This window comes from Phascolarctos cinereus, unplaced genomic scaffold, assembly GCF_003287225.1.
Source record: "Phascolarctos cinereus isolate Bilbo 61053 unplaced genomic scaffold, phaCin_HiC Scaffold_726;HRSCAF=1367, whole genome shotgun sequence".
Taxonomy (NCBI): Eukaryota; Metazoa; Chordata; class Mammalia; order Diprotodontia; family Phascolarctidae; genus Phascolarctos; species Phascolarctos cinereus.
In genome coordinates, this window is record NW_027556098.1 from 364,204,658 (window position 1) to 364,231,109 (window position 26,452).

Consider the following 26,452-nt stretch of genomic DNA (forward strand, 5'->3'; position numbering starts at 1 on the left):
CATCTGGGCTCCCGGACCTTCTCGCGTTGCTTGGGACCATTCTTCCGGCTTTGGCCCGAGGCAGGCCGGAGCAGCCGAAACGGAGCACGTCGATAATCCTTTTCTCGTCCTTCGTCGCCAGCCTAGAGAGGAGGTAGGGCTGGGGAGGAGAGGGATTGAGGAGGCGGAGGCTGGCGGCGCTGGGGAAAGGTGGGGAGGGAAGCAGCCTCTGAGTCTGCGCACGGCCCAGGCGGTCTCTCTAGGAGGCGGGGCGGCTTCCTGCCAATCACCTGGGGCCCGCCCCTTCCCCTAGTCGCAGCTCGCCTTCCCTGCCCTTGGCCCCTACATCCCCACCCCCTCGCCGGCGTTGGCCCTGGGGCTACCTCGCGGGTGGGCGAGGCCGGGGCTCGGGCGAGCGGTAAGATGGCGCTGCGGCCTATGTGAACCGAGCTTGCCCGCCCCGGCTTCGTGAGGTGAAGAGCGGCGAGGGGGTGCTGACCCCCGGGGTCGGGGGGAGGAGGCAGCGCCCGGCAGTCCGGGGGCCTCAGTGGAGTCTGGCGGGGGCGGGAGCGGGAGGCCCAGACCCCGGGAGGCGGGGGATAGAGAGCAACCGGTGGCCGGTTTCAGCCCCTCGGGGAGAGGGCGCTGATGTCACCCAGCGTTCTTTACCCCCCAGAGATAGACGGCTGATGTCCCAGGCTCCTTCCTGCCTCCTAGCGCTGGGGGGCTGTTGCCTCTGCCCCCCCAGTCCCCAGAGATGAGGGGGCTAATGCCCCTGTCCGCCTCCGCTCTCCAAGGCTGGGGGGACTGGTGCCCCTGCCCTTTTTACCCCGCAGAGATAGGTGGCTGATGTCTCAGGCTCCGTCCTGCCTCCTAGAGGTGGAGAGCTGATGCCCGTACCCACCCCAGCCCCCAGAGATGAGGGGGCTGATGCCCCTGTCTGCTTCCGCCCTCTAAAGCTGGCGGGGCTGATGCCCCTGCCTCTCCCCAGAGCTGCGGGAACTGATGTTCTAGGCTCCTCTCAGCGGTGGGAGGCTGATGCCTCAGCCTGCTTTACCCTCCAGAGATGGGGGGCTGATATGTCAGGCTCTTCCAGCTTCCCAGAGGTGGGGGCCTAATGCCCCTGCCTGCCTTCACCCCTAGAGCTGCAGGCAAATGTCCTAGGCCCCTGCCTGATGTCTCCTGCCTCTGTCTGCCCCTCGGGTTGGAGAGGCTCTTGTCCCTTCTGCCCCCAGAATTGAGAGGTTGATGCCAAGAAACCCCATTCCACCCCCAGAAAGGAGTGGCTGATTCTGTTGGCCCTAGCATACCTCTCAAGATGGGGTGCATGTGTGGATCTTTGGTGCCTTCCTTTCCAACCATATATGAATATGAATATATGAATTATTAGGGTACTGTGGAAAGATCATTGGCTCTGGAGTCTGGATGACCTGGATTCAAATCCTGCCTCTGACGTTTAGTTCCTATGTGATCTTGGACAAGTCACTTAACCTGGGGTTTTGAATATTAGTTTCCTTATCTGTAAAATGATTGGGATGGACTAGAAGAATCAGGATGGGGAACCTTCGGCCTCAAGGGCACATGTGGCCTTCTAGGTCCTTGGATTCAGCCTTTTGACTGAGTCTAAGTTTTACAGAACAAATCCTTTTATTAAAGGTATTTCTTCTGTGAAGTTTGAAGTCAAAGGGCTGCACTTGACCTAGAGAGCCACCTGTGGCCTTGAGGCTGTAGGCTCCCTACCCCTGGTATAGTCTCTGAGGGCCTTTCTAGCTCTAACTTCCTGATTAAGCCACGTAGAGAGGTGGGCTGGGGCCCTTCTTTGGGCTGTGGCTGCTTTGGGGGAAGTGGTTCATGCCCTCTTTGTCTATCCATGGTTAGGTTAGTCTTTACTTCAGTGCCTAGAAGAGTAATGATGGCCTCTGCTGTAGGGAGAGTTTTGAGCAGGAGGATACCTTCCCTTGACATCAGGGAGTGAAAGAAGCGCTGAACTTGATCTTCTGGTCTGTAATTTATTAGTCGTGGTACCCTGGGCCAGTGACTTGTCTTAGGGCCACCTTTAAGTGGATCTCTTCCCACCTCTTAAGTGTATAATCTGAAATTAAGACTAGTTGTGTGCCCTTGGGTAAGTCATTTCTCAGGTTTCTTTTCTATAAAATAGTGTAATGATGCTTAAGAATGTAGGATTTTAGTGCCAGAAGGGATCTTAGTCCAATTTTTTCATTTTACAGGTGAGGAAAATGAGGCCCAACTATGTTAAGTGGATTGCCCAACATCATGCAGGCGATAACTATAACCTGCCCCAAAAGAATTGTAAGCATTAGATGAGTTGGTATTTGTAAAGTGCTTTACAGTATAAAGCATTCATTTCTTTAAAAAATATTTTTATTCCTTGATTCTGTTTTGATGCAACAGACAGCCTCTTTGCCTCCCTGTTCCCCCAACAATTAAACAAAAGTCTGATGGTGATTGTGATTGATGGTATATAGATCACTTTTCACTTTTGTAGTTTATTGCTGATAACAGAAGGAAAGGTGTGTTCTTTAACTGTATTAATTTGGTACCAATATTATCTATGAATTTAGCCTGAATTTTGTTGCTTTTTAGTAATGATCTTACATTGCTGTAGTCATTGTGCGTTTTCTTAATTGGCTCTTGAAAGCATTAATTTCTTTTAAAAGTTTTAATAATTCCTTTTGCTCTTTTACAGCTGTCATTTCATCATGTAAATTTCATCTGTAAAATAAGTTTAGATAAATAGCCCCAAAGGTCCCTTCCAGCTTTAACTCTATGGTGCCTTCCCCCTCACTGAGCGCTCCTTTGTAACAACAAAAAAGTTAAGCAAAACTGACAAAATGACCATGTTTTGAAGCATTCCATTTCAAGTACATGCTGTGGGACAATTTTTTGGTTTATTTGTTTTTGATGAAAATGGGAGGTGTCTCAGAAATCAAACATGATGAATGCATTATCAAGTTGAAGAGGTTAGAAATTTGTGCTGTAACTTTATGTAGTCCAATCTGGAAGTCATGCAATATGGGAGAATGATGTCCTCTTTTGTTTCTGTTTCTGTTTCTCCCTTGGCTGCTCCTGGCAGTTCAATGGCTTAACTTTTGCCAGCAAGCTGATAGCCCTTACAATAAGCGTGGGGTTTTGGTGTGTCAGGTGCTACATTGTTTTGGTTCCCTGGATAAAAACCATCTTTGTGCTCTACAGCAGTGGGTTTTCTGAAGTAGGATAAAAATAGAAAAGGAACCTGTTTCTGAGGTTCCATTTGGGAGGCTGTGGAACAGAGAGTGGGGGTGGCATATTGAAGTGTTAAGATGGGGGTGGACAGGTGGCAAGTGAAGGGACAGAATAGGGTCACAGAAGTGATTGGAAGCAGTGTAAACTGAAAGGCAGGATTCTGGGAATGGGAGGATTCCTTTCGTCTTATGAGAAAGATTTATAAACGAGCCTTTCCCCGTTTTCAGATGAAGGCTATTTACTTACTATTAAAAGCAGTTAATGGTTATAATGTCCCTGCCTCTAGAGACTTCACAGAAAGGCAGGGAGGGAAGTACTGCACTTGGCTTATACTTCATCCCTTTACTTTTATTTGTGGGCCTTTTGCTTGAATTTAATAGCTTGCATTTGTGTAGGGCATCACAACTTACAAGGTGTTTGTAACATTCATTATCTTATTTGCTTCCAGCAATAATCCGGTGAGGTATGGAGGATGGTTTTCCTATTTCATAAACAAGCTGGAAATTGGGGTTTACTTAGAGTTATGACTAATGAATAATAGAAGTAGGACAGGGACCTAAGTCTTCTACTATGCAACTTTGTCTCAATGACTTTGTAGCTCAAAGATTGGGGTTATAGATAATACTGAACTAGGGTACAAGCGCCCCACTGTTGTGAAGCTGGTGATTGTCCATTGGCAAAACTTGTCCACTGGGACCCCCTCTTCCTTTGGAAACAGTAATCAAATCAATGCCATTGCCACTGGAAAGAGGAGTGTCACTTAGCTCTTGGGTACCTTCCCTCACCCCTGTGACATACAAGGGCAGGGATTCTCACACTCTTGTACTTGAGTTCCCACTGCCTAGTATGTAGTAAGTGCTTAATAAATGCTTTAAATCATTCCCCAAACAGGTAAAGGAAAAAGTATTATATTTGCATTTCCTTTTTTTTTTAAAGGCAATTGGGGTTAAGTGACTTGCCCAGGGTCACACATCTAGTAAGTGTCAAGTGTTTGGTCTGAGGCCGAATTTGAACTCAGGTCCTCCTGATTTCAGGGCCAGTGCTCTATCCACTATGCCACCTAGCTGCCCCTCATTTTCCTTTTCTATAGTTTCCTAAGGCTGTTGGAAGTAGGCAAAAGAGAGAAGGGATTTTAGAACTCAGAATGGAATCCTTAGGTTGTTGTATAAGGCCTCTTGAAAGCTTTCTAGAAAAACAACTCTGTTCTCCTTGTTACAGCATTTTCTCAGGAATTCTGGCTGAAGCAGGAAGATAGTAGATGTGCCATCCTATCCCTTTGAAATAGAAGAATTGAGTTGCAGAGGTAGTGAAAGGTATGAGTCCTTTTAATATCTCTTATGAAATTTGTCTACCAGTATATTTTAAGTAATTTCTCCCAGTTGTGTTTTTATGAGCTTGGGGCGGGGGGGGTAGTTCATGCTATTCTTCTCAGAGTTGGGGCCAAGGGAAGAGTACTAGGAAGAGAGAGAGAGAGAGAGAGAGAGAGAAGCTGGTGCCCTAATTATTTTGGCCAAAGGGCAAGTGATTATGTTTTCTAGTAACTACATCTGATTGGCTATCTTAATATAGTCCTTCCACTTGTCCTTCCCCTGTTTCAGAGCTTTTATTTACATTAATATTCAAAGGACTTGAATCGGGATCTCTTCACCATCAGGCCCATGTTCCTTCCACTGTTGCTGTCCCACTGTAGCTCCTTAAGAAGCAATGAAATGCAGTCAGTGGGCCACTTTGTTTTGCTTAAGTAGTTTGAAAAAAGGTTCTGTTGGGGAGGGTAAGGGTTTTTCAGGACAGTGAGAAGAATTTTTTAAAGATCAATAAAACACTTTTGATAAAGCAGTTGTATAGTCTAGAGCCATAGTTATGTAACTCTTTCCTCAGAGGCCTTTCTTGTTTTCTTGACCCCCAAATCCAACTTTTTGATGTTCTCTATCAAGATCAAAATGAATAAAGCACAGCATTATTGCCTATTATAATTAACTGAGATGAAAGTGATGGGAAGATCCTTTAATTTTCTTTGTGTCTGCAGGAAAGTGGGAGTCAGTCATTTTGACACCTCCTGAAAGGAACATCCAGCAGGCGCTGAAACCTGCTTCCAATTGGTCTCGTGGCAGAGGCGGAGAGATTGTTGGTTGCTTCAGCAGTTCCACACAGTATGGGAGACAGTCCTTTATATTCTTCTGCTCTTAACTTAGTGCATGGTCTTAAAGTTACATTTAATGATAAAGTCCCTGGGGTAAAAGGGCTTGAGATGTGTCAGAGAAGATGCTGTTTCTGCATAAACAGTGTCTGAATCGACATAATAGGGTTCCCTCACTTGTCTAAAATGCTGCCTCTTGCTTCCCCAGGTATGACCTGCTCTCTCGAGTCCTCTGGTGGTTTTGATGGCTCAGGGTCTGAGCAGACTAAAATCACCTCTCTCCTACCGAAAGACAGTGCTCCAGCCTCATCCTGGGGTAGATTTGCACAGGATGAAGATGGACTAGATGACTCCTTACTGGAGCTCTCTGAGGGAGAAGAGGATGACGGTCACTTCAGTTACACAGAAGAAGAGATTCAGGAGCTCTTGAAGGATGATGACTCACTGAATGAACGGTCTCTGGGAGGATTGCAAAAAAATGCAGGTGGTGAAACTGAGAAGTTGGGGAGCTATGGTTGTGCTTCATTTGATTCTCCCCAAGATATAAATGTACTCTGCAGTTTGAGACCCAGGGCTGGGCCAGCTAGCGTCTATAAACTACCTCAGATAAATACCCCAGCTAGTCATGCACCCACTCTGACCCAATCACCTAGCAGACACTTTGTATCAGAAAAAAATCTCTTGAAAATAACTGTTGTCCCACCCTTTAATACAACGGTTTGTGATGATGTGCTTGGTCCAAAGAAGACTGAGTTTTCTTCCAAAGATGGATCCACTAATGCAAACTGTTTGGGAACTCCCTCCTTCTTGGAGGAGGACGTGACTAAAGAAGACCCTGGCCAGGACGATGGCAGACTTTGCACTAAAGAAACCAGTTCCACTTGTTCTGTCTGGAATGGGCCCCAGCCTTGTAAAGCTGGCCCTGGGCAGGGGGCTGCTAGAGCAGGTGATCCTCATTGTGAGGAGCCTGTACCCCTGGTTTCTCCGACCATGGAACAGCCTCGTAGACCAGAGGTGGCACTGTCTTCAGGGAATGGAGGACACAGGTTAGGTGACACATCTAGGTTTCCAGCTGTTCAGTCGACCAAAGTAAGCACAGTCTTGGGTTTCTTTGCACTTGGGGAAATTGATCCCTGCGTTTGGGCTTTTAGCTTGTCTTGACCTTGTTCTCCATATTAGGCCTGATTTGGGAATGAATTACAAATCCTCATGGACATAGATTAATAACAGTGCTTCTTTAGCCCTTGCCAGTATCTAGGACATTATCACCAAAGGCTTTTGTTGTTATTGCTATCGTTTGATTTTGCTTTTACTAAGATCTAATTTGACATTTTCCTCCTTTCTGTATTTTTATTTTAATGAAAGCCGGTCAGACTAGACATGGATTCTGAGAAGAAGGAAGGGTGTGAGAGAAGATTAGGCAAAGTCATTCCACGTCTACAGGCCAAAGCAAGGTAATGTAACAAAGTCTAATCTGTTGTCTGTGATGCCTAGAAAACCCTTCTTCTATCTCTGGCACCTTGCCCTGCCCTGCTTTCTACTGTTTCTTGTTCCCCTTACAGTTTAAGGGAAAATCTGGTCACAGTAGAAGGTTTGAATATAATATATAGTATATAGTATACATATATATATATAAAGTATATGGAATATAAAAGAAGTGATAAGCAGGTTGGGAGAGTGGAATGTAAAAAAAAAAAATTCACTTTCCTCACATAGAAATGTGCAGAAGCCAGTCTAACTCTATTAGAACTGGATGAGGCTTTGGAAAACGTCCTAGTAGTGGAAAAGACACTGGACTGGGAGTCAGAAGACCAGAGTACAGATTTTGCCTTGCTCTTTGTGTGATGCAGGGCAAGTCACTTTATCTTCTCTAGACCCCCATTTCCTCACAGTCATAGTAGCTGACATTTGAATGCTTTAGGGTTTGCAAAACACTTTACCTATGTTACCCCATTTGATCCTCCCAACTCTGAGGAAAGGGCTATTATCATCCTCATTTTATAGATGAGAAAATTGAGTCTCAGAAATGTGAAATTGACTTTGCCAGTCACCCAACTGGTAAGTGTCAGAGGCTGAATTTGAGCCCTGGTCTCTCCTGACTCTAAATTTGGCATTCCTTCTACCTTACCATATTGCCACTTCTACTTTAAAATAGTTAGGTTGGAAAATCTTTAAGGTGCCTTTTATCTGTAAAGCCTTAGAGATGTAGGGATCATTTCTAGTCCATATCCTCCTTTTCCAGGAGATGGCAGTATTAGCACAATTATTTTCAGGACCCGATAGGTGTTGGGATATACTGTCATCTTGACTTCTAACTATAAAGGCTCAAAGCAATTTCTTTGTGTGTTAGTCTTTTCAGTGTTGGTATAAGCTTGTGATTTGGTTCTGTCAGCATAGCAAGATCATGTGCCAAGCAATCACTTTGAGAGTTTGAACATTTTTTTAGGGAAGAGGTCAAAAGCTTTTGGATTGGTTGGTTTTTTGGTCAGGAGGAAGGGGTTAGCAATAATTACATTGTTCTGCCTTACCTAGTTTAAAAGTCATTTGATAACCTATCACTTTATATGCATGAGGAGATGTTTTTCTTATAGCTCAACCATTCATATTCCCGGGGAACTTGGGTTCTTTTCCAACTTTAAATCTCATTTTGCTGAAGTCCCTTGAGGTTTCTAAACTATCATGGGTTCATTCAGTGGATGTGAAACTCTTTTTCTAGAACTTGAACGTTCTTCCTTTCTTTGTTAGTCCTGGTGAAAAGAGACCAAATCATTCAAATGCCTCTGTTTTATTTTAAATTCCAACCTCAAGAAATTCATAGGGTGTGTCTAAAATCAATACTGTCTTCTGTTACAAGATCCTAAAGAGAATATTGCTTTTGGGTGTTAGTTGTACTAGCCAATTACTAGCTTGCTTGGCTTCTTCTTTATGTTAAGATGAAACTCAAGAACTGTTTTTTTTTCTTGGTATGCTTTGTTTTAAGGAATAAGATTCAGACATTTTCGAAAACTGAACTGGAAGAGAAGAAGCAAATTTATCTTAAGAATGTCATTGCTCACTTAAAAAACCCTCTGGAATCTAACCAAGGTAAACAGGAATGGGGTGGGGAAGGTGCTGGGTTCTTTTTATTCATTCCAGTGTAGCTCAGGCTAGTGGGTCTGATTAATTTTAAATTGCCAAAGCTTGTCAGCACATCTAACCATATCTTTACCCACAGGCTAGAACTTTAAAAAAATACTTCACCCAAGATTGTCTTAAATGTAGCTTTGTTGATGGCATAGGAGTGAAAACAGTGCTTTCAGTGCCAGTAAATGGAGATTGCTATTTTGTGGTTATTAACCAATGCAGATTTAGCATTCAGTAAAGTTGGTGATAAGGGGAATTATCATGTAATAGTTATATAACACTTTACAGTTTCCAAAGTAACTTTTGTTGATATTATCTCATTTCATCCCAACAGCAGCTCTGTGAGATAAACAAGGTAGGTAATGCTAACCATATTTTACAGATGAGGAAACAAGCTTAGAGAAGGAAAGAGATTGGCTTAAAATCAGATGGTTAGTAAATGTCTGAGCTAAGATTAGAGCCCAGGCCTTGTGGTCCTCTCTCCACAGCCTCTAAGCACAGTGCTGTAGTCATATGGTTTTATGGATAGAGTTCCTGCTAGGAGTAGATGACTAGGTGCTGTTTAACATAGTGTTTTGTGGGCTTCATGGTACTTAATGAACTTCTTTTTCTTTTCTGGTTTGCCTGCTTTGCAAATGCCATCTACCTTGTGGTCATCAAAGATAAATAAAGCTCGTGGAGGAACCAGAAGCAGTGGGGAAGGGACAGGCTTTGGCTTGATACAAGGGCAAACCTCTTAACATTTATAGATGTCCTGAAGAGAGAGCTGCCTAGAGAAGAAGGGGGCTCTGCATGACTAGAGCTTGTCAAGCAAGGAACTCCTCCTCTTTTGTGTACACTTGGGGTTTGATACTCTTGAAGAGCCTTTCTACCTCAGAGCCTGCAATTAGGCGAAAGGCTGTGAATAATTTTGCAGGTCCTTTAAACTGAGCTCTTCCCACTCTTGTTCATTAGGAGATGTTGCAAACTCACAGGGCTCCAGGCCAAAAGAGGCAGTGCTCCCAGTGCTATTCATTCTTAAGTATTGTCTGATGGAAATTTCTAAAGGGGATGGGGGGATGGGGGCCCTGGGGGCTAAACTGAAGGACCATGTGTTAAAAAGCTGCTGGTTAGATACATTGTCATAAAGAGGAAACTGTATTTTTCTTTCTAAATTAAGTTTTATTGATGCTCCTTTTTTACTTCATTGTCATTTCCTAAGAATTTCCTTCCTAACCCCAATAGAAGAAAATGTACAGTTAAGTGAAACCAGTCAACACATTGGTAGTCTAAGTGTGTGCCACATTCATTTTCCATCAGCCTTGCAGCTATTACAATAAAAGAGTTTAGGGAGGGAGGGTGATAGTTGAGCTGCCTGTCACTCAGAAGCTGTACTCCATACCAACAACTGTATATTCATGGGCAGCTTTCTGCTTTACAAATGTAGCATAAACAATACTAGGGAGTTCTGCTTGTTGTAAAGTAATCTCTGATCTTTTCTTCCTTCCTCTTAAATTACGAATACAAAATGTTGGCTGTTTAATGCATCATTCAGTTCCCTTTGATGTACTAGCCCTAAGGATGAAAAGCAAGCTTTCTGAGGGAAGAGAAGAAAATACATAATAAACAGACTTAATTGTCATCTTTTATGTAACATCAACAAATATTTGAGAATCTGCCATGTGTTAGACCTTGTGCTAGGTACTATGGGTAAAAAGAGGTATGAGAGAAAGCCCTTACAGTCTAGTTGAGGTGGGACATAAAGATATATGGCGTCTTTGTACATTAGATGTATGAAAAGAAATAATATAAGATTGCTTTGTTATATAAACAGTGCTGAAGTTAGTAGTGCAGATGAGTGCTGTGAATATCAGAAAAGGGAGAGATCACTTTGGGCCAGGGATCAAGATCCCCATGTATTGCCGCGCCGAATAATTCACCTAGTGGTTATTCTACTTGTGATTCTTTGTACTTAGCTGAACCTTAAGGTCCTTTGACAGTAAACACTGTTCTGACACACTGGAGTTAGTAGAGTCAGCTTCATTGTTCACCCAAAGGCAACAAGAAACATCACTTCATGGGACACTTGACCATCAGATCTTGCAGTGCTATAATGAACATGAACAGAAAGACTATGGGGAAGACGATTGCAGCTTATGTACTCTCTGTTGCAGATGATGAAGTAAAGAAATTCTGTCAAGAACTTGTCAAGAATCTCCATATCTTTAATATAGACCTAAATATTCAATGGCTTCAGTGTTAAACTAAGTGCAGGGGGGAAGATGGTAGAAAAATATATTGGGAAATATCATCTAGGTTTAAGAAATAAACCAAAGTTTATAGATTCATGAGAAGCCTTATGTCTGAATGTCAAGAAGATATTGGGAAGCCACTGGATTTGGCCCATGCCAACCATCACAAAAATTTAAGTTCATTATATCTTAACAGGAAATAACTGGTTCCTGATGACAGTTATTTTTGAGTCAGTTGTATACATTCAAACTATTGACTAGTTGAACCAAAGATCAGAATCAACACCAAATGAGAAGAAAGCATGAAGATAAGAAAGATGTTATGTAGTCCTGGCAGTGCTAACCTGAGCTCTTTAGTGGTTTCCACTGATGTTGAAAAATGACAAATGGATAAAAGTGAAGACATTGATGTAGATTTTCACCATTTCTTACAGAGGTTTAACAAAAGGCATAAAAACACAGTAGTCACACTGAGGAGATCAAAATGGTTTAGGAGGTACCCCTGCTAGCATGTACTAGCTCTTTGTGCCCGATGAAGAGTCACAGCAGCCCAGGATAATACCTGTTTAGAATACAGATTCACTTGTAAAATATGACTCTGGAGAACAGTGGAAGGTGATGAGCAACAGAACCTTTCACAATAGCGAAGTGGTGTGGAGAAGACAAATATGTGGGAGGCTTGGCATGAAACCCAAGTAAATGATACGATCCCAAGAACACTTACTTGTGAATGAAATGGAAAGACTACAAATCGATGAAAATTGAAATGTCTTGTCATTGGTGATTGTGGGGCCCCTCCCTGCCCTTAACACTTCAGTACCTGATGTGAAGAATTGGAAATGCCTCTGAAGTCAGGAAGAGTGGCACTCCAGGCCAGATACACACAGAAGATAACGTTGCAGAAGGTGATGTGATTGTAGAGGCATTGAGGGAGAAATTTTCAAGGTATCTAAAAAGAAGGAGATATTAAATGGTGGGAGGGGGATAATTGCAGATAGTATTTTACTATGGAGAGCTGATCAAGAGGACATCAGCAACTACCAACTCCCTATGCCTACTTATCTCTTTAAAATCTTTATGAGAGGGACAGCTAAGTGGCACAGTGGATTGAGCACTTGCCCTGGAGTCAGGAGGACTTGATTTCAAATCCGGCCTGAGACACTTATTGTCTGTGACCCTGGGCAAGTCACTTAACCCTGATTGCCTCCAAAAAAAAATTCTTTATGACAATGATCTACACGTGTTTCAAGGATATCCTGGGTGAAAATGAGAAGATAACAAACTGGCTTTTATAGCTCACATCAATCATCTGTGATCATGTAGATGTCAGCTTTCTGGATAGTACAAAGGCCTGCAGTTTCAAATTAGCTAGTGTGTGTAGAGAGAAGGTACCAGTACCCACGTTATCTTCATCTTCAAGTGTTAGCACTTCCAGACTAGTGAGGAGGAAGATGGTAGCTCCCCCCAAGATGGCTCACAAGCATTCTCTTTTTATACCAAAAAAAAAATAGGTCCCATCTCTGATACATACTAGAGATGTTTCAGTTCTCTAATTCTCAGAGATTTTGGGGCAGTAAGGTCAGGATCAGAAGACTCATCCTTCTAATCTCCTCTTAGGATGCAAAACTTACGTTCTATAAAAATCTTTGACTTGAGCTGAACTTAGCTTTATCACACTTTTAGGAACCTATCTTCCCAGGAGTTTAAGGGTGTAGGGCAAAAGAACGACATTGTAAATAAATTGTCTAGGTAAGCAGAAAAGAAGCAAAGTATCCTAAGGAGTTTTTCTCTGACAAGCTTTTCTATTGCCAAGGGGACTGGCCTTGAAGTTTATTCATTGGTGATGAATAATAGGGCCTTTGCTTTACCTCTCACTTGATTTGTTTCTAGCAAACAATGTCAGTTTGCTTGCTAGGATAGCATTTGCAGTTTAAAAAATTCTTTAATAATAGGCGTATCCTTTCATGTACGTTTTGGAAAGTGGTATAGGATTACAGAGTCTGTACATTATAGATTTCCTTGTAGTAGTTACTGTTTTGTTGGTCCTGCCACAATCTTGGATTGGCACTCTACTAAAACCCCTCATTTTTTTTCCCCACACAAACTCGTCAAGCCATGTCTCTTCCATGTTGTACTAGTGAGGTGGATTTTTTTTAAACCAATGTTTTTATTAATACTTTTTCTTTTTTATGTCAGTGTTGCTTCCCAGTGATCGTTCTTCAGTCCTCTTTTGTTATGAGGAAGTACAGTTAAGCCAGGCTGCAATTTGGACCATACTCAATAGTGTCTCCCTCATTTTGCAACTGTAGTCTGTCTCCTCTCGCCTGAGAAGAGGGAGGCGTGCTGCGTTTGTACTGTCAGTGCCCTGAGGTCGGGCCCCGCCATGGCACAGACTAGAGTTCTGGTGGTGTTTTTTACCGCTATTTTCCTTTTTTTTTTTTTGTGGTCATTGTCTAGATTATACTTAGGTTCTGCTTATTTTCCTCTGCTTCAGTTCATATAATTTGAAAATGATTTTTTTGAACCCAAGTATAAGACTTTACATTTATTTATATGAAATTTCATCTTCCTATGTGCGTCCTTCTAACCTGTCAGGATCTTTTTGGATGCTTAGCTTGTCATCCATTATGTCAGTGATCCCTCCCAACTTTGTTTCATCTGTGCGTCTGATAAGCTCGTCATCTGTATGTTCATCCAAGTCCTTGTTAAAAGTGTTAGACGACCTAGGGTCAAAGACAGGTCCCTGAGCTGCTCCATTGAGACATTAACTTCCAGTTTGACATGGAGCTACTAATGACTAGTTTTGGGATCTGGCCATTCATTCAGATGGTGAGGCTTCATGGGTAACTGTGTTGATTACATCAAACCACAAGACTTTCTCAGTGAAATCCACAGCCACTCAAAAGATGGGCTGACAGTCTCCACTGGAGAAACCAAATGGATTGTGTATTGCCAGACTATCCTCTGCTTCTGGTTTGGGTGCTCAGTGAGACAGTCCATATATATATATAATATATATATATATATATATCCTATATATCCTGGACAGGCACTGTAGATTGAAATGGGCTGGGCCTAAAATTAAATAGGATGAAAAGAGCTGGCTAGATTGCATTTGAGAGATTATGCAGTGCTTTCCACAATACCAAAATGTTCTTTGACACACAAATATGTCCTTTTTAATAGCAATAGTCTTTCAGTAATGTGTGACTGGGAATCATGGAATATCACAGACTCCGAAGAATCAGAATTGTGGTTGACCCAGAGATAAATGGTGGGAATAAGAAGGCTGCAGCCTGTTACCAGTGATGACTTCGTTTAACTGGTGTGAGGGATGTGATTCAGTAAAGAGGTTGAATGCTTGTATAACAGAAGCAAGAGAAAAACAGATGGACAGTCCAAGTGTTGCACTGATATCCATGGAATACCAGTAGACCCAGAGGGAAAGTCTCAAGTGTGGTTGATCTTCTCTGGAGGACATGGACAAGAATTGCATTGGATGAGAAGGTATGAGTGGGTTGTGGCTTGTGCTGTGAGGGAGAATACCCACTGAAATTAGGTGATAGATGTATTTAGGTCAAGCTTAGTTTTATAAAATTGCCTCAGATTCATAAGACTCCACATAGATATAGTTTTGCTGGCTTTCTTTGGGTGTACTGTATTGCTGGCTAAGAACCCATCATCCCTATATTCCATGCAGAGGGAAATGACCCAAGCAAAGACTTAGGGATGGGAATTCGTTTCGTGTATTGAGTAGAAGAACTTAATTGGAACAATATACTTGGAGCAGAGGGTTCTGTAAGGAGCTAGTGGGGAGGTAAGGAGTCATTTGGACATGGATTTTGGAGGACTTTGAGTGCCAGGCAAAAGAGCTTAGACTTTTGTTATGTAGGCAGTAGAGAGTGAAAGATTTAAAAATAATATTGTTTACATCACCTCCATTTCTGAATATATCTCTCCTTCCCTGCCTCCCCCTACCAACTGAGCCTCACTAGTAGATTTTGAACCAGAGGATTGATATTTAACTGCTATTAGTCTATTTTATAGGAGAATATTCTTAGTTTTCAGTTTTCAGAGTACTATGAATGCTTTTTTTAGAAATGTATTTTGTTTCTATATCATTTATTTCCAAATATGTCCCTCTCTTTTCCCTTCAGTGAGCCTTTCTTTGTAATAAAAGATTAAAAGATAGAGGAGGAAGAAGCATTTCAGTAAAACCTACCCGTATATTGACTGCAAGTGGCTGTTTATTACATATGCATAATATGCCACCTCTGTAGTGAAGGGAAGGAGGTGCATCTTCTCAGCTCTTCTTTGAGGTCAGGCTTGGTCATTAAGATCATACAACCTTCATTTTCATTCATTGTGGTCGTTATAGTTTTGTTTTACTTCTCCTTACTTCAGCTTACATGTTTTCCCGTGTGTCTTTGAATTTTTCATATTCATAGTGTCTCACAGATATAGTACATAATATTCTGTTACATTCACATACTACGATTTGTTTAGCTACTTCCCAATCAGTGGGCACCAACTTTGTTTGCATTTCTTTACTACCACAAAAAGTGTTACTGAGAATATTTTTGGTGCATAGAAGACCTTTCTCTCTTTGACTGTCTTTGGGTATATGCCTAGCAATGGTCTCTCTGGGGCCAAAACCTTAATATTTTTTTTGTCATCTTTGGCTAAGGGTCGAAAAAATTCCTATCTGATGACCTGTTTAATTTTAACCTCCCTGATTCTAGTTCTGATCAATAGTTAAGCAGAACCTTCCCTTGAAGGTGACTATCTCTTCTATTATTCATTATATAACATCTAAAAGAAATAATTGCCTCTTTCTCAACTAATTCTAAAGTCCCTTGCAAAGTGGCTTTACTTCCCACCACTACTAGAATTGTTCTCTCCAAAGTTTAAAAAAAATTTGACCATATTATAGTGACCTTTCTCAGTTTTTATCCTAGTTGACCTTTCTCTAGCATTTGTTGTTATTGACCATTCTCCCTTGTTATTTTTTTCTTCCTCTTGCTTTTGTGACACTGTACTCTCATAATTTTTCTATCCTTCTGACAATTCCATCTGTCTCTTTCAGAGGCTCTTCCCACATCCTAAATGTGAGCCTCCCCCGAAGAACTCTTCTTGGCTTTTTTCAATTTCCATAGTGTGTCTTGGCAGTCTTAAATAATTTTATGCCTTCAATCATCTATTCTATTTGGTTGACTTAAAGATCACTATACTCAGCCTCAGTCTCTTCCCTAAACTTTAGCACTGTATCTTTAACTACCTGCAGGACATTGCTGCCTGTTTGTCCTACTAACACCTCAAGCTCAGCATGTTGAAGTCATCCCTTTTCCTGTCCCCACAAAAAGAAGCCAACTTTCTTTTAACTTGTTGATGGATATTACTATCGTATATGGAGTCATTCAGGTTCCAAATCTGAGTCATCTTTTACTGCCTCCCCCCTTTTTTCTTTTCCTTTCCCCATATCATCAGTTGACAAATTCTAATAATTCTTCCTTAAAATCTCTTGGAATCCCTTACTGCTTCCATTTCCACTGCCGCTACTCCAGTTCAGACTATCCACACCTCTTGCCTGGATTATTATGATAGCTTTCTGATTAATCTTTCAGTTTTCACCTCTTCAGTCTAGTTCATCCTTCATACCACCAATCAGTAACTTTCCTGATGCATGGTTCTGATCACTCCACTTCCCTACTTAAAAACCACGAGTACCTGAACAGTGGCTACCAAATGAAGACCAGACACTGTATCCTGGCATCCAGGGCTATCCCCAACCTACTTTTCAAGCCTCATCTCACATTACTCCAGTTATTTAAGAGAAATAGAATTCTTCTCTTATTCCTGATCTCATCCTGTCCTTTGTTTACGTTGTCTTCTGTACTTGGCATGGACTGTTTTACCCTTCACAGTCTCTGTCTGCTTTAATTTTCAGGGTCGGGCTTGGTTATGAGCTTATCCCATGAAGCCTTCCTGCAACTCCTAGTTGTGAGGGGACCACTGCCCCTAAATCTCCTGTGGCATTTTGGAACTTTCCTTTGCACTTTTCTCACTCAGATTTTTATTATAATTTTTCATGAATCTCTCCTCTATATTAGACTGTAAAGTCTTTGAGGGCAAGGACTGTGTCTTATTTTACCTTTGTGTCATTGTAGCCTACCACAGGATTTGGCATGTAGGTGTTTAGTACATGTTTGAATTGTTTTTGAGGTGGCTTATAGGATATCCAGCAGTTACCTGGTCATTCTCAAGCCCAGTGTGAAAATTCCAATTATAATAAATCAAACCTGTATAAAATTACAGAGTTTCAGGGCAAAAAAAGTTCTGAGGCCATCTAGTCCTACCTGTACCTGAATCAGGATCTCCTTACAAATCCATGGCAAGTGGTTATCCAGACGGCTTGCAAACCTTAAGTAAGAGAGAACATCCCTGCCTCATGAGGGCACTCATTCCACTTACAGAGAGCGCTAAGTGTTAGGAAGGATGTCCGTACATTAAGCCTGAATCTTCTCTTCTGTCACTTTCCCCCAGTGGTCCTAGTTGTGCCCCCTGGGGCCAAGCAAAACAAACCTAATTCCTCTCCTTATTATGGTCTTAGCTATCCCTGAGCCTTCCTTTTCTCCTTGCTAAATTCAACAGCAACAAAAAGCATTTATTAATTACTTCCTTTGTACTAGGCACTGGGCTTATTAAGACAACAATATCTCTTCCTTCAAGGTACTTACATTTCTCCTGGAACTGATGGATATACAAAATAATGTAAGATAAAATGAGGAAGGAAAGAAGACCAGCAACTTGGTGAGGAGTGGGAGAAGAATCTGCTAACTAAGGCTTCAGTCGCCAAGCACTGAAATTACTTTGTGTCATTTGTGTATGGGCTGTATTCTCCCAAGAGAATTTCAGCAGGGATTGTTTATTTCGGGGGCTAGTCTTCCTTGTTTTTGCCTTCGTATTAACCCAGGGCTCATCATATAGGACGCACTTGATGCACGTTGTTGAATTGAGTTGAATGCTTGGAGGTGGTGACTTCTGAGCGAAGTGATAAAGGAAGACAAGGATTCTGAAAGGCAGAGATAAAGGAGGCATGCCATTTGGGCATGGAGTCTTGTACAAAGGGTGGAGGCAGGAGATGATGTGTTGAGTTTAGTAAAGGGTCAGTAGTCTAGTTGGACTGGGTATGAGGTCTGTGAATGGGTCTGGTATGAGAGCAAGGTGGAAGGTGGTGGGTAGTCAAGTTGTGGAGGACCTGAAAGGACAGTCTGTAACATTTATATTGAAGCCAGTGGGGAGCTCTGTGATTCTGCAAACCACTGAAGCCTTCTGAACAGTGAGGGTGCACAGTTAGACGTGTTCCTGGGTAAGATTGTTTTGGAAGATGGATCGGAGAGGGGAGAGTCTGAAACTGGGGAGACCAGTTAGGAGGCCATTATAATAGTCCAGGTGAAAGGTAATAATGGCCTGAACTAGGAGAGCCGCCATATGAACAAAGAGAAGGGGATGGATGAAAGAGATTAGTGGAGACAGACTCAAAACATGATCACTGACTGAAGACAGGGTGATACATACAGCCTTTTTTACCTTTGCCTCTAAGACTCCAACTTTCTTCCAGCATTAGTCCACATGCCAAACCTTTCCTGATTCTCCTAGTTGTTGGTGCTCTCTTCCTCAAATTATCATGCATACACTTAACTGTTTACATGTTTTATCCCTTCTCTAGGAAAGTGTAAGCTCTCCAGAGGAGAGAGAGGGGTTTTTGGTTTGTTTTGCTTTATCTCTATCTCCATTGCCTAGCACTGTGCCTCTGACTTAGTAGACCTTAATAAAGTATTCTCGGATTGGATTAGTATTCAGAAGGGAGAAAGGAGTAACTGGAATTAGTTGAGTAGGAGGTGTGAATTTGTTAGCCATGGGACTGAGAGAGTACCACTTGATCAGGGCTGCCGTCTTCCAAGGTCCTGTGATGATACTGGATGGCATCATTTTCCAGGGTTTGTTCTCTGAACGCTGAAGAGCAAAGGTAGAGGAGGGGAGGAATGGAGTTTATGTGTAGGAAGTCCTATGGAATGGGCTGCCTGAGGAGATGGGTGGTGTGTTCTTTCTCATTAAAAGTTTTCAAACAAATGCTAGGTGACCACTTGCTGGATGTCATAGTGAGGATTCCATTCATTTATGGCTGCTTAAGGCCCCTCCGACTCTCAGATTCTGTGAATCCATGAGTCAGCAAACTCTTTTGTTTGCATACCAGCTACATGCCAGGTACTGTACTAAGTGCTGAGTATACAGATCTGAAAAAAGAAAGATAGTCTCTGCTCTCAGTGAGCTTACAATCTAATGGGGGAAGACAGTACACAAAAGGGAGCTGAAAAGGAGGAGGGGAGGAGAAGGTCCCAGCTATCTAAGCTCTCTCCTTAAGTGAAAGTTTGGAAAACGGAAAATGAGTCAACTCTCTCTTCCATGTGACAGTCCTTTAAATACATGAAGGAAGCTATTATGTGCACCCTGAGTCGTCTTTTCTTCAGACTAAACATCCCCCATTCTCTCAACCAAATTTGGAAAAATGGCCCTACTCTCCAATCAGAGAGGCAGGAGGTAGTGATGAAGTAGAGTGTCAGGACTGATGAGATCTTAACAGGATGATGAGGGTATCCTAATAATTCCTGGGGTTTCCTGGGGCCTGGTGGAAAAGTTGGAGAAGTCCTGTGAGCCTGTTCTGTTACTGATGTTAGTGGGTAGAATACAAAGGCATTTTTGTAGGGAATGAGTAAGTTCAATTTTTGACACAGTCAACGCTTGATTTTGTATGACCAATTTGAAAAAACCCTGCACAATTATGTCTGCTTCTCTTATTATATGAGGGTTATCTGTCTCCAGAAAAGGTCCAGGCCTTTGTAGAACTTTGACATAGTCAGTCAAATATAGATAGAGGACAAATTCTTTGTTTTATAGATTATCCTTTTTGACTGTAAACTCATCAATCTGGTTGTATAGACTCCAGCTACCATACTTCTGTCTTACTTTTATGGGAAGGAAAGGTCTCAAGGAGTCCCAGTTTAGGTAGAATGAACTGAATTATACTCTAGCTGCTGGATGGTTCAGGTATCTTAGAATCCAGTGTGTTAGGTCTGCCGACCTTTCTTCCTTCTTTATTTTGAGATGAATAAACTTCAACGTGAGAGGTTTTCAGTGTATCCTTAGTCTCTGCGCTGGGGTAATAAGGCTGAAGTACCAGGTGGTGAGAGATGAGTGGGCTAAGGGACATGTACTACAGAGACAGTCTTGGAGCTGTCAGTGGTTCCATTTTGAGACCTGGACACCAGGATGTGCGTACTTTGCCAAACCTCCCTTGGTGAAGTCTTGGCAGGATCACTGCAATGTGAAACCTTGGAAGAGTTGATAGTTTTCTGAAAGGGCTATTTCTGCACAATTGGGAAGGCACAATTTGTAACCACATGCTTGAGAACAGATTCATTGCAGAATCTAAGTTGGAAAGGACCTCAGAGTCCATCTAGCCCAATGTGTGCCTGAATAAAAGGCCTCCCTTCAACGTACCAAACAAATCATTCCACTTGTTCTGAAAGCGAGGGAGTGTGTACAAATGTCCAAGGCAGATTTTTGATCACTCTGATTATTGAGAAGTTTCCCCTTACATTAGGTCTACATTTCTCTCTTTTCAGCCTCTGCTCTTTGCTCCTAGTTCTGCACTCTGAGGCCACACAGAACAAGTCACCTCTTTCTTCCATGTGACAGTCCTTTAAATCCATGAAGGGAGCTATCCTGTGCCCCCTGAGTCTTCTTTTCTTCAAGCTAAACGTCCCCTGTTTTCTCAACCGACCATTACAAATTTGAGGCCCTTCACCATCCTGGTTATCTTCTTTTGGATGCCATCCAGTTATGAATGGCCTTCCCAAATTGTGGTGCCTCGAACTGAATACAATATTCTGGCTGTGTCCTGGCTTAGAAGACAGCAGAGCTGTTAACTCTTTATTCCTCTTAATGAAACCCAAAATAGTATTGACTTTCTTGATGGCCTTGTCATGTTGTGGACTCATATTTAGCCTACATATTGACTGATTCTTTCATTTAACTGTTGGTTTTTTTCCCCCTGAAAATTAGAAAGTGATGTGTGTTTGGAAGAATTCTTAGACATTGTTATAGGCCTCAAAGAAATATCTAATGCATTAATGCCAAGGTATTGTTGATATTCTAATGTATATTATGAACGTTTCATAATTCGGGGAAGTCACTACCAGACTGTCACTAAAAACTTTATCCTCTCTTGGCTTATGATTTTCTTGGTTGCCTGTGTCTGCATAAGCCTTATGATAATCCTGTAAGTTGACTGCCCTTGGATGCAATACCTGGTTCCCACATACCTGCCTCCTGAATACCAGCCCAGATGATGTACCAAATAGGTACCCCCAAATATTGACTTTTGTGCATTGTAGGTACCTTAGCTGAGTTATATGCCTTGATGGACCAAGTTGCTAATGTGGAATATCAAATGCAGAACCAGCGGTGGCAGCACCCGTCAGACCTCACCATGAGGTAAGTAAGTGATTTGGAGGAAGAGAAAAATGGGACTTAGCTGCAAGCAGAGAATAGTGTGTCTTTTCAGACCTATTAATTAATCTAATCCAAGTATTGAAAGATAGAGGAGACAGGAGTATAGATAGTCTGGTGGTCAAAGAATAGTCACTGTCATATTCTGTCATTTTGGTACTTGCCTATGGCTGTGATAGTGTGGCTGGGACATCTCTCACCATATATCAAGATAAACTCAAATTGGGTATGTGATTTAGATATAAGGGGGTGATAAAAACAAATTAGGGGAGCATAGACAAAATCACCTGTCACATTTATGGATAAGGGAAGATGAAACAAGATAGAGAGGATCATGGGAAATAAAATGGATAATGGTTAAATTAAAAAGATTTTACACAGTCCAGCCAAAATTAGAAAGAAAGTAGGAAATTGGGGAAAAAAGTTTTTATAGCAAATTTCTCTAATAAAAGTCTCATTTCTCAGGAAACTGAGCCAAATTTCTAAAAAAGGAGCCATTCCCCAACTGACATATGGTCAGAGGATGTGAACAGGCATTTTTCAGAAATCAGAGCTTCAATAATCATGGGCTCTAAATCACTATTGAATAGAGAAATGCCCATTTAAACAACTCTGATATACCATCTCGCATCCATCAGAGAAAAAAAACAAAAACCAAAACCAAAAAACAAAAAACAGCACCACAAGTCAGGAGATGTGGGTGCTCTGGTTCCTGGGTAACATTGTAGCTAGTCACTTAACCCGTCTTATGTGTCTCTCAGCAGTATTCTGTGGTAGATAGAGCACTCCACTGGGCGTCAGGAGAACCTGGCTTCTAGCTACCCCTGGCTCGCTTAATCTCTGGCCTCGTATTTCTTATCTATAAAACAAGGGGATTGGACTGGACCCCTGCTAGCTGTAAAATTCTGTGATTCTAAGAGAGGTAACAGTGGTCCAGCAAGATTTCTTAGGTGCTTACTGTGTGCTTACCACAGGCAGAAAGATTAAGGTTAAATAAAGTGGGGTTCCTGTCCTCATGTAGTCCAGTCTTGTCTGTGTCTCTTGAATGCCTACCCCAGTTTTTGCCTCTTGTACTCAGCTGCATTCTTTAAGATTCTCTGTTTTCTCATTGAATTAGGGCAATATGATAATGAAAATGTTGATAGAATTGTCTTGGCATTTCATCATAGTCAAATCTTAGAGCAAGCCTTGGATTTGAAAAAGACCTCAGAGACTGTCTAGTTCGTTTCTCTTCTGCGCCATCCCAATAGTCATCCAGCTTACTCTTGGAGATCTGTAGGAATAGGAAATTTATCATACCCTATTTTAATTCTGGTTAGCTCTAATTGTTAGGAAATTCTGCTAATAGCATTTATTGTGATACTTTATGATTTACAAAGCAATTGTATTACAACAATATTATGAAATAGGCAATGTAAATATTAATAACCTCATTTTCTAGATGAGGTAACTGAGTCACAGAGTTGTAGAGTGACTTTCCCAGGGTTATAAAGTTTGGTTTTTCTGTCATTCCTTAGATCCTAGTTTTTCCTTCTAGGGCTAAACAAGTATAATTCTTTTCCCCAATGACGTCCCTTCATTAAATTTGAATAAAATTATCATTCCCCTTTCCCTTCTTCTGTGTAAATTATCTCTTCCAACTTAAATGTCGCCAGTTCTTGTGTCTGATTGTGGTGATAGACTAACATAGTTCTCAGTCCCCTCACTATCCTGGTTGCTCCCTTTTAGACAGGATCTAGATTGTCAATGTCTCTCCTTAAATGTGGTGCTCAAAATGAAAGCCCACCTGTGGTCTGATCTTAGCAAATGAAGGTGGGATGGTCACTTCTCTTCCTCTGGACGCTTAAGTTGACTGAGCTTCTGGTGCATGAAAACTCCAGATTCTTTATCATGTAAGCTGTTGTCTGGCCATATTTACCCCAGGTTGATTTTTTTAAAAAATCCAACTTTGTATTTAGCCATATTAAATTTCATCTTGAGGGGAAGTGCATAGAGGCTGGCCTCAGAGTGAGGAAAATCATTCTGCCACATCCTGGCTTTGTGACCCTAGACAAGTGCCTTCAGTCTCAGGGCTCCAGGGAACTCTTTTAGATTAACTGGAAGAGCTCTTGGTAGTCTGTAGTAGTTGAGTTGGCTTCTCCGTCAGGAGGTCCTTACACATCTGGGCTCACAGACTCTGTCTCCCAAAAGGTAATAATTGCATTTTGCTAGATGAGGCCTAGTGCTCCAGTCTGTTGATATCTAAGCAGGAAGGGACCTTAGAGCTCATGTCATCCAGCAGACCAAGAGGCCATGTACTGGGTGATAATTAATGGCGAAGCTGGGACTGGAGCCCAGGTCTCTTGATCTCTGTTCCTTGTTCTTTTGATGACACCAGCCTTTGTCTGACATGAAAAGATGCCCCATGAGTAACATAGAAGTAGCAATATTTGGATGGAGAAAAGGACCTTGGGAAGTTTTCAAGTTATTCAGGTATGCTTGATGTAGTAGACTTTTAGAATTGAGAAGTTACGGTGATCATCTAATTTAGCTTCCTGTCTGATGGGCCAGCGTAGGCTATGTGGTCATTCTTCTTTTCCTTTTTCCTCATTCATTAATTGAGTAGACTTGAATTTCTTGTTTTGTTTTTTTCAGGTCCTCTGGGCTTCCCACTGTGCCTAGATAAAGAGGTATCCATTCAGCTAACCAATTCTGGGTGCTTGTTGCTCCTCATTAAATTGTACAGGCACAGCCCCATCATGCTTTATGCTAATAATGATTGCTGGGCTTTTAGAGCATGAATGTAGCCACTCACATAGTATCTTTTTTGCTGAGTTTTATTATTTTGAATGAAACTTAATTTTAAAGACCTTGACCTAAGCCATTTCCTGATTTGTATTTGTGCTCAACACCTCCTGCCCCCGAGCTTTTAGAAATATGAACAAATGCTCCAAAGCCGTTTCTTGGGCCGGAATTGGTAGGTTTCTTTTTGATGAGCTGAATATCATTGTGAATCTGGTGTTCATGTGTATGTAAGATGGATCAGAGAAGGAGAGCTTAGATTTGGGTGGTTGTTGTGGTAGTAAAAAGGAAAAAACGGGAGAAGTCTAAGAAGGAAGAATTGATTGGATGTAGTTGAGTAAGGAAGAGGCTGTAGGAGCAATCCCATTGATTTGGAATGAGAGACCTGGGTTTGAATGTGAGCTATGCTGCTTGTTAGCTTCATCTCTAGGTCTTAGCTCCCTTATACATAAAGTGCGAATGTTTGGACTGAATCTCGAAAGTCTGTTTCAGCTTTAAAATCCTGTAAACCCAGGGTAAAGATTTTGGATGCTATTTGTTTTAAAGAATGTTATACTGAGGTTAGAGTTTTACTTTTAAATAGTAGTTATTCACCTTCCTTTAGTACTATATCATGTACAAAGCACTTTGCTTACAATAGCACTAAGGAGTAGTAGTATAAGTATGGATTATTACTACAGTTTATAGATGAAGACGCAGAAACTCACATAAACTACTTGCCTGTTGTCATGCATTAGCAAGTTAGAATTTAATTTGTTAGAACACTAATTTGAATGCAGGTCTCTTGATTCCCAGCCCAATATTTTTTCCTTGATGTCACATATAATAGCTCACATTTATGTTACATTTTAAGATTTTCTAAAACTCTTTCCATGTACCATCCCCAGTTCAAGTGCTGTGGTTGTTAAGGTAAGGCTTAGCTTAAATGACTTGGCTAAGGTCACATAGCTAGTAGATGGCTGATTAGGAACTTGGATCTAGGCTTCTGCCCCTTAAGTCAGAAGTGTTCTTTCTACTCTTTCTCTTGTCGCAGAAGGACAATATGGAGCTTCTTTGCTTCAATCCAGTGAATTGGCCAATCCTTAAACCTGCATTGTAATGCTCACATGATGACTTACTTTCTCTGGGAAATTCTAATTTTAACTGTTATGTCCTATGCAACCTTCAGCTGTGTCAAGACAGCAAGATCCTTTTGGAGTTATAGGGTTGATGTGAGGAATGAAATAGATAATTGCTATAAATGTCCTTATGCTTTCTCTCTCTGTGTATTGGTTTTCCACTATACGTGGTAAGTAAAAAAGTAAAAGCATCTGTGTGTTTCTGTAGCACCTATCACCATAATGCCTAGGTGCTAATTAATGGTTCTGAGGAGAGAGAAAAGAGCTATTGTATTTACTATACAAGTACAAAAAACAATAGCAAAAAATGGTGTTGGAGAGGGAAGTATTGTCTAATTGCAATGATTAAAATGTCGTTTTCAGAAATTTTCCCGAACTACTGAGGTCACTGAAATGACTGCTGGCCTTCTCTGAATACAAAGTTCTATATCAACACATAGCAAGCTCACTGTTTTTCTTTTCTGTTTTTCCTTCTTGGCAGAAACTACCCCCGATTCAGACAGAAGCCCCTACAGAGGTACAGCCTGACTCAGTGGGTGGACAGGAACCTGAGAAGCCATCGTCGGTTCCAAGGCCTTGCTGATCAGTTCCAGCACAAGCACACGTCACTTGTCTCATCCCCCCACCTATGAAGGAGTTGCCCTAAGCCATCCACCCCATCAGTACTCAGAGCAATTTTTGTTCCTTTCTGTTTGCTTTGGAGATTTCTGAATAATTTTATTTTAATGAGACTTTTTTTTTAAAGGCCTTGTCACCTTTTGTAAGTGCCCATTCATAGACTTCATCTATTTTATATGAGGTCCTTTTTAATTTCTTTAGCCATAGTAAGGTGGTGTGTTATTGTGTATTTTTAAGAATTCATTTTGGATCAAAGCCAGCTGTCTCTGAAGATCTTGTGTCTGACCAAAACACTCAACCTAAAGCAGAGTTACCTCTTGCCCTGCAGAGTAGAGATCCACTTGTGTCTAGAAAAGGTCTTCTTAGATCTTTTAAAGGTGGCAGTACCAGCCCACAAAGAAGGGTATATTAGCTTTAGTTACTCTGCAACTAACAGACTGGATCAGTTTTTAATTTTTGAACTCAGAATACCTATCAGTATTTTGTAAGTGAGTAAACCCAGGGCATTTGAATCGAATAAAGTAAGGCAGAAGTTCAATGGAAAGGACATGATAGAGTGAATGTATGAGCTCCACACCCCTTCCCCCTCTTTCTGTACTATTGTCTTATGGCTCTTCATTCCTCATTAAACAATTTCATTTTGCTTGCCA

At 41.6% G+C, this 26,452-nt stretch overlaps 1 protein-coding gene across 5 annotated transcripts; it reads left to right on the plus strand.

Moving 5' to 3' along the window:
- The first annotated feature begins 45 nt into the window (after window positions 1-45).
- On the plus strand, window positions 46-26,452 carry S100PBP (S100P binding protein). Of its 5 annotated transcripts, XM_020983481.2 has the most exons (9): window positions 265-452; window positions 2,208-2,289; window positions 4,441-4,535; window positions 5,249-5,372; window positions 5,568-6,448; window positions 6,725-6,813; window positions 8,340-8,443; window positions 21,171-21,270; window positions 25,666-26,452. In XM_020983481.2, exons 5-9 carry the CDS (start codon window positions 5,570-5,572, stop codon window positions 25,814-25,816), a joined length of 1,323 nt encoding a protein of 440 aa, XP_020839140.1. In that variant the 5' UTR covers window positions 265-452; window positions 2,208-2,289; window positions 4,441-4,535; window positions 5,249-5,372; window positions 5,568-5,569; the 3' UTR covers window positions 25,817-26,452. The 5 variants fall into 5 exon arrangements, 4 of the variants coding, with proteins under 4 accessions (XP_020839141.1, XP_020839142.1, XP_020839140.1 ...); XM_020983482.2 differs by lacking the exons at window positions 265-452; window positions 2,208-2,289 and adding an exon at window positions 46-133; XR_002323857.1 differs by lacking the exons at window positions 2,208-2,289; window positions 25,666-26,452 and adding an exon at window positions 13,900-14,220 and having other exon boundaries at window positions 257-452; window positions 21,171-21,257.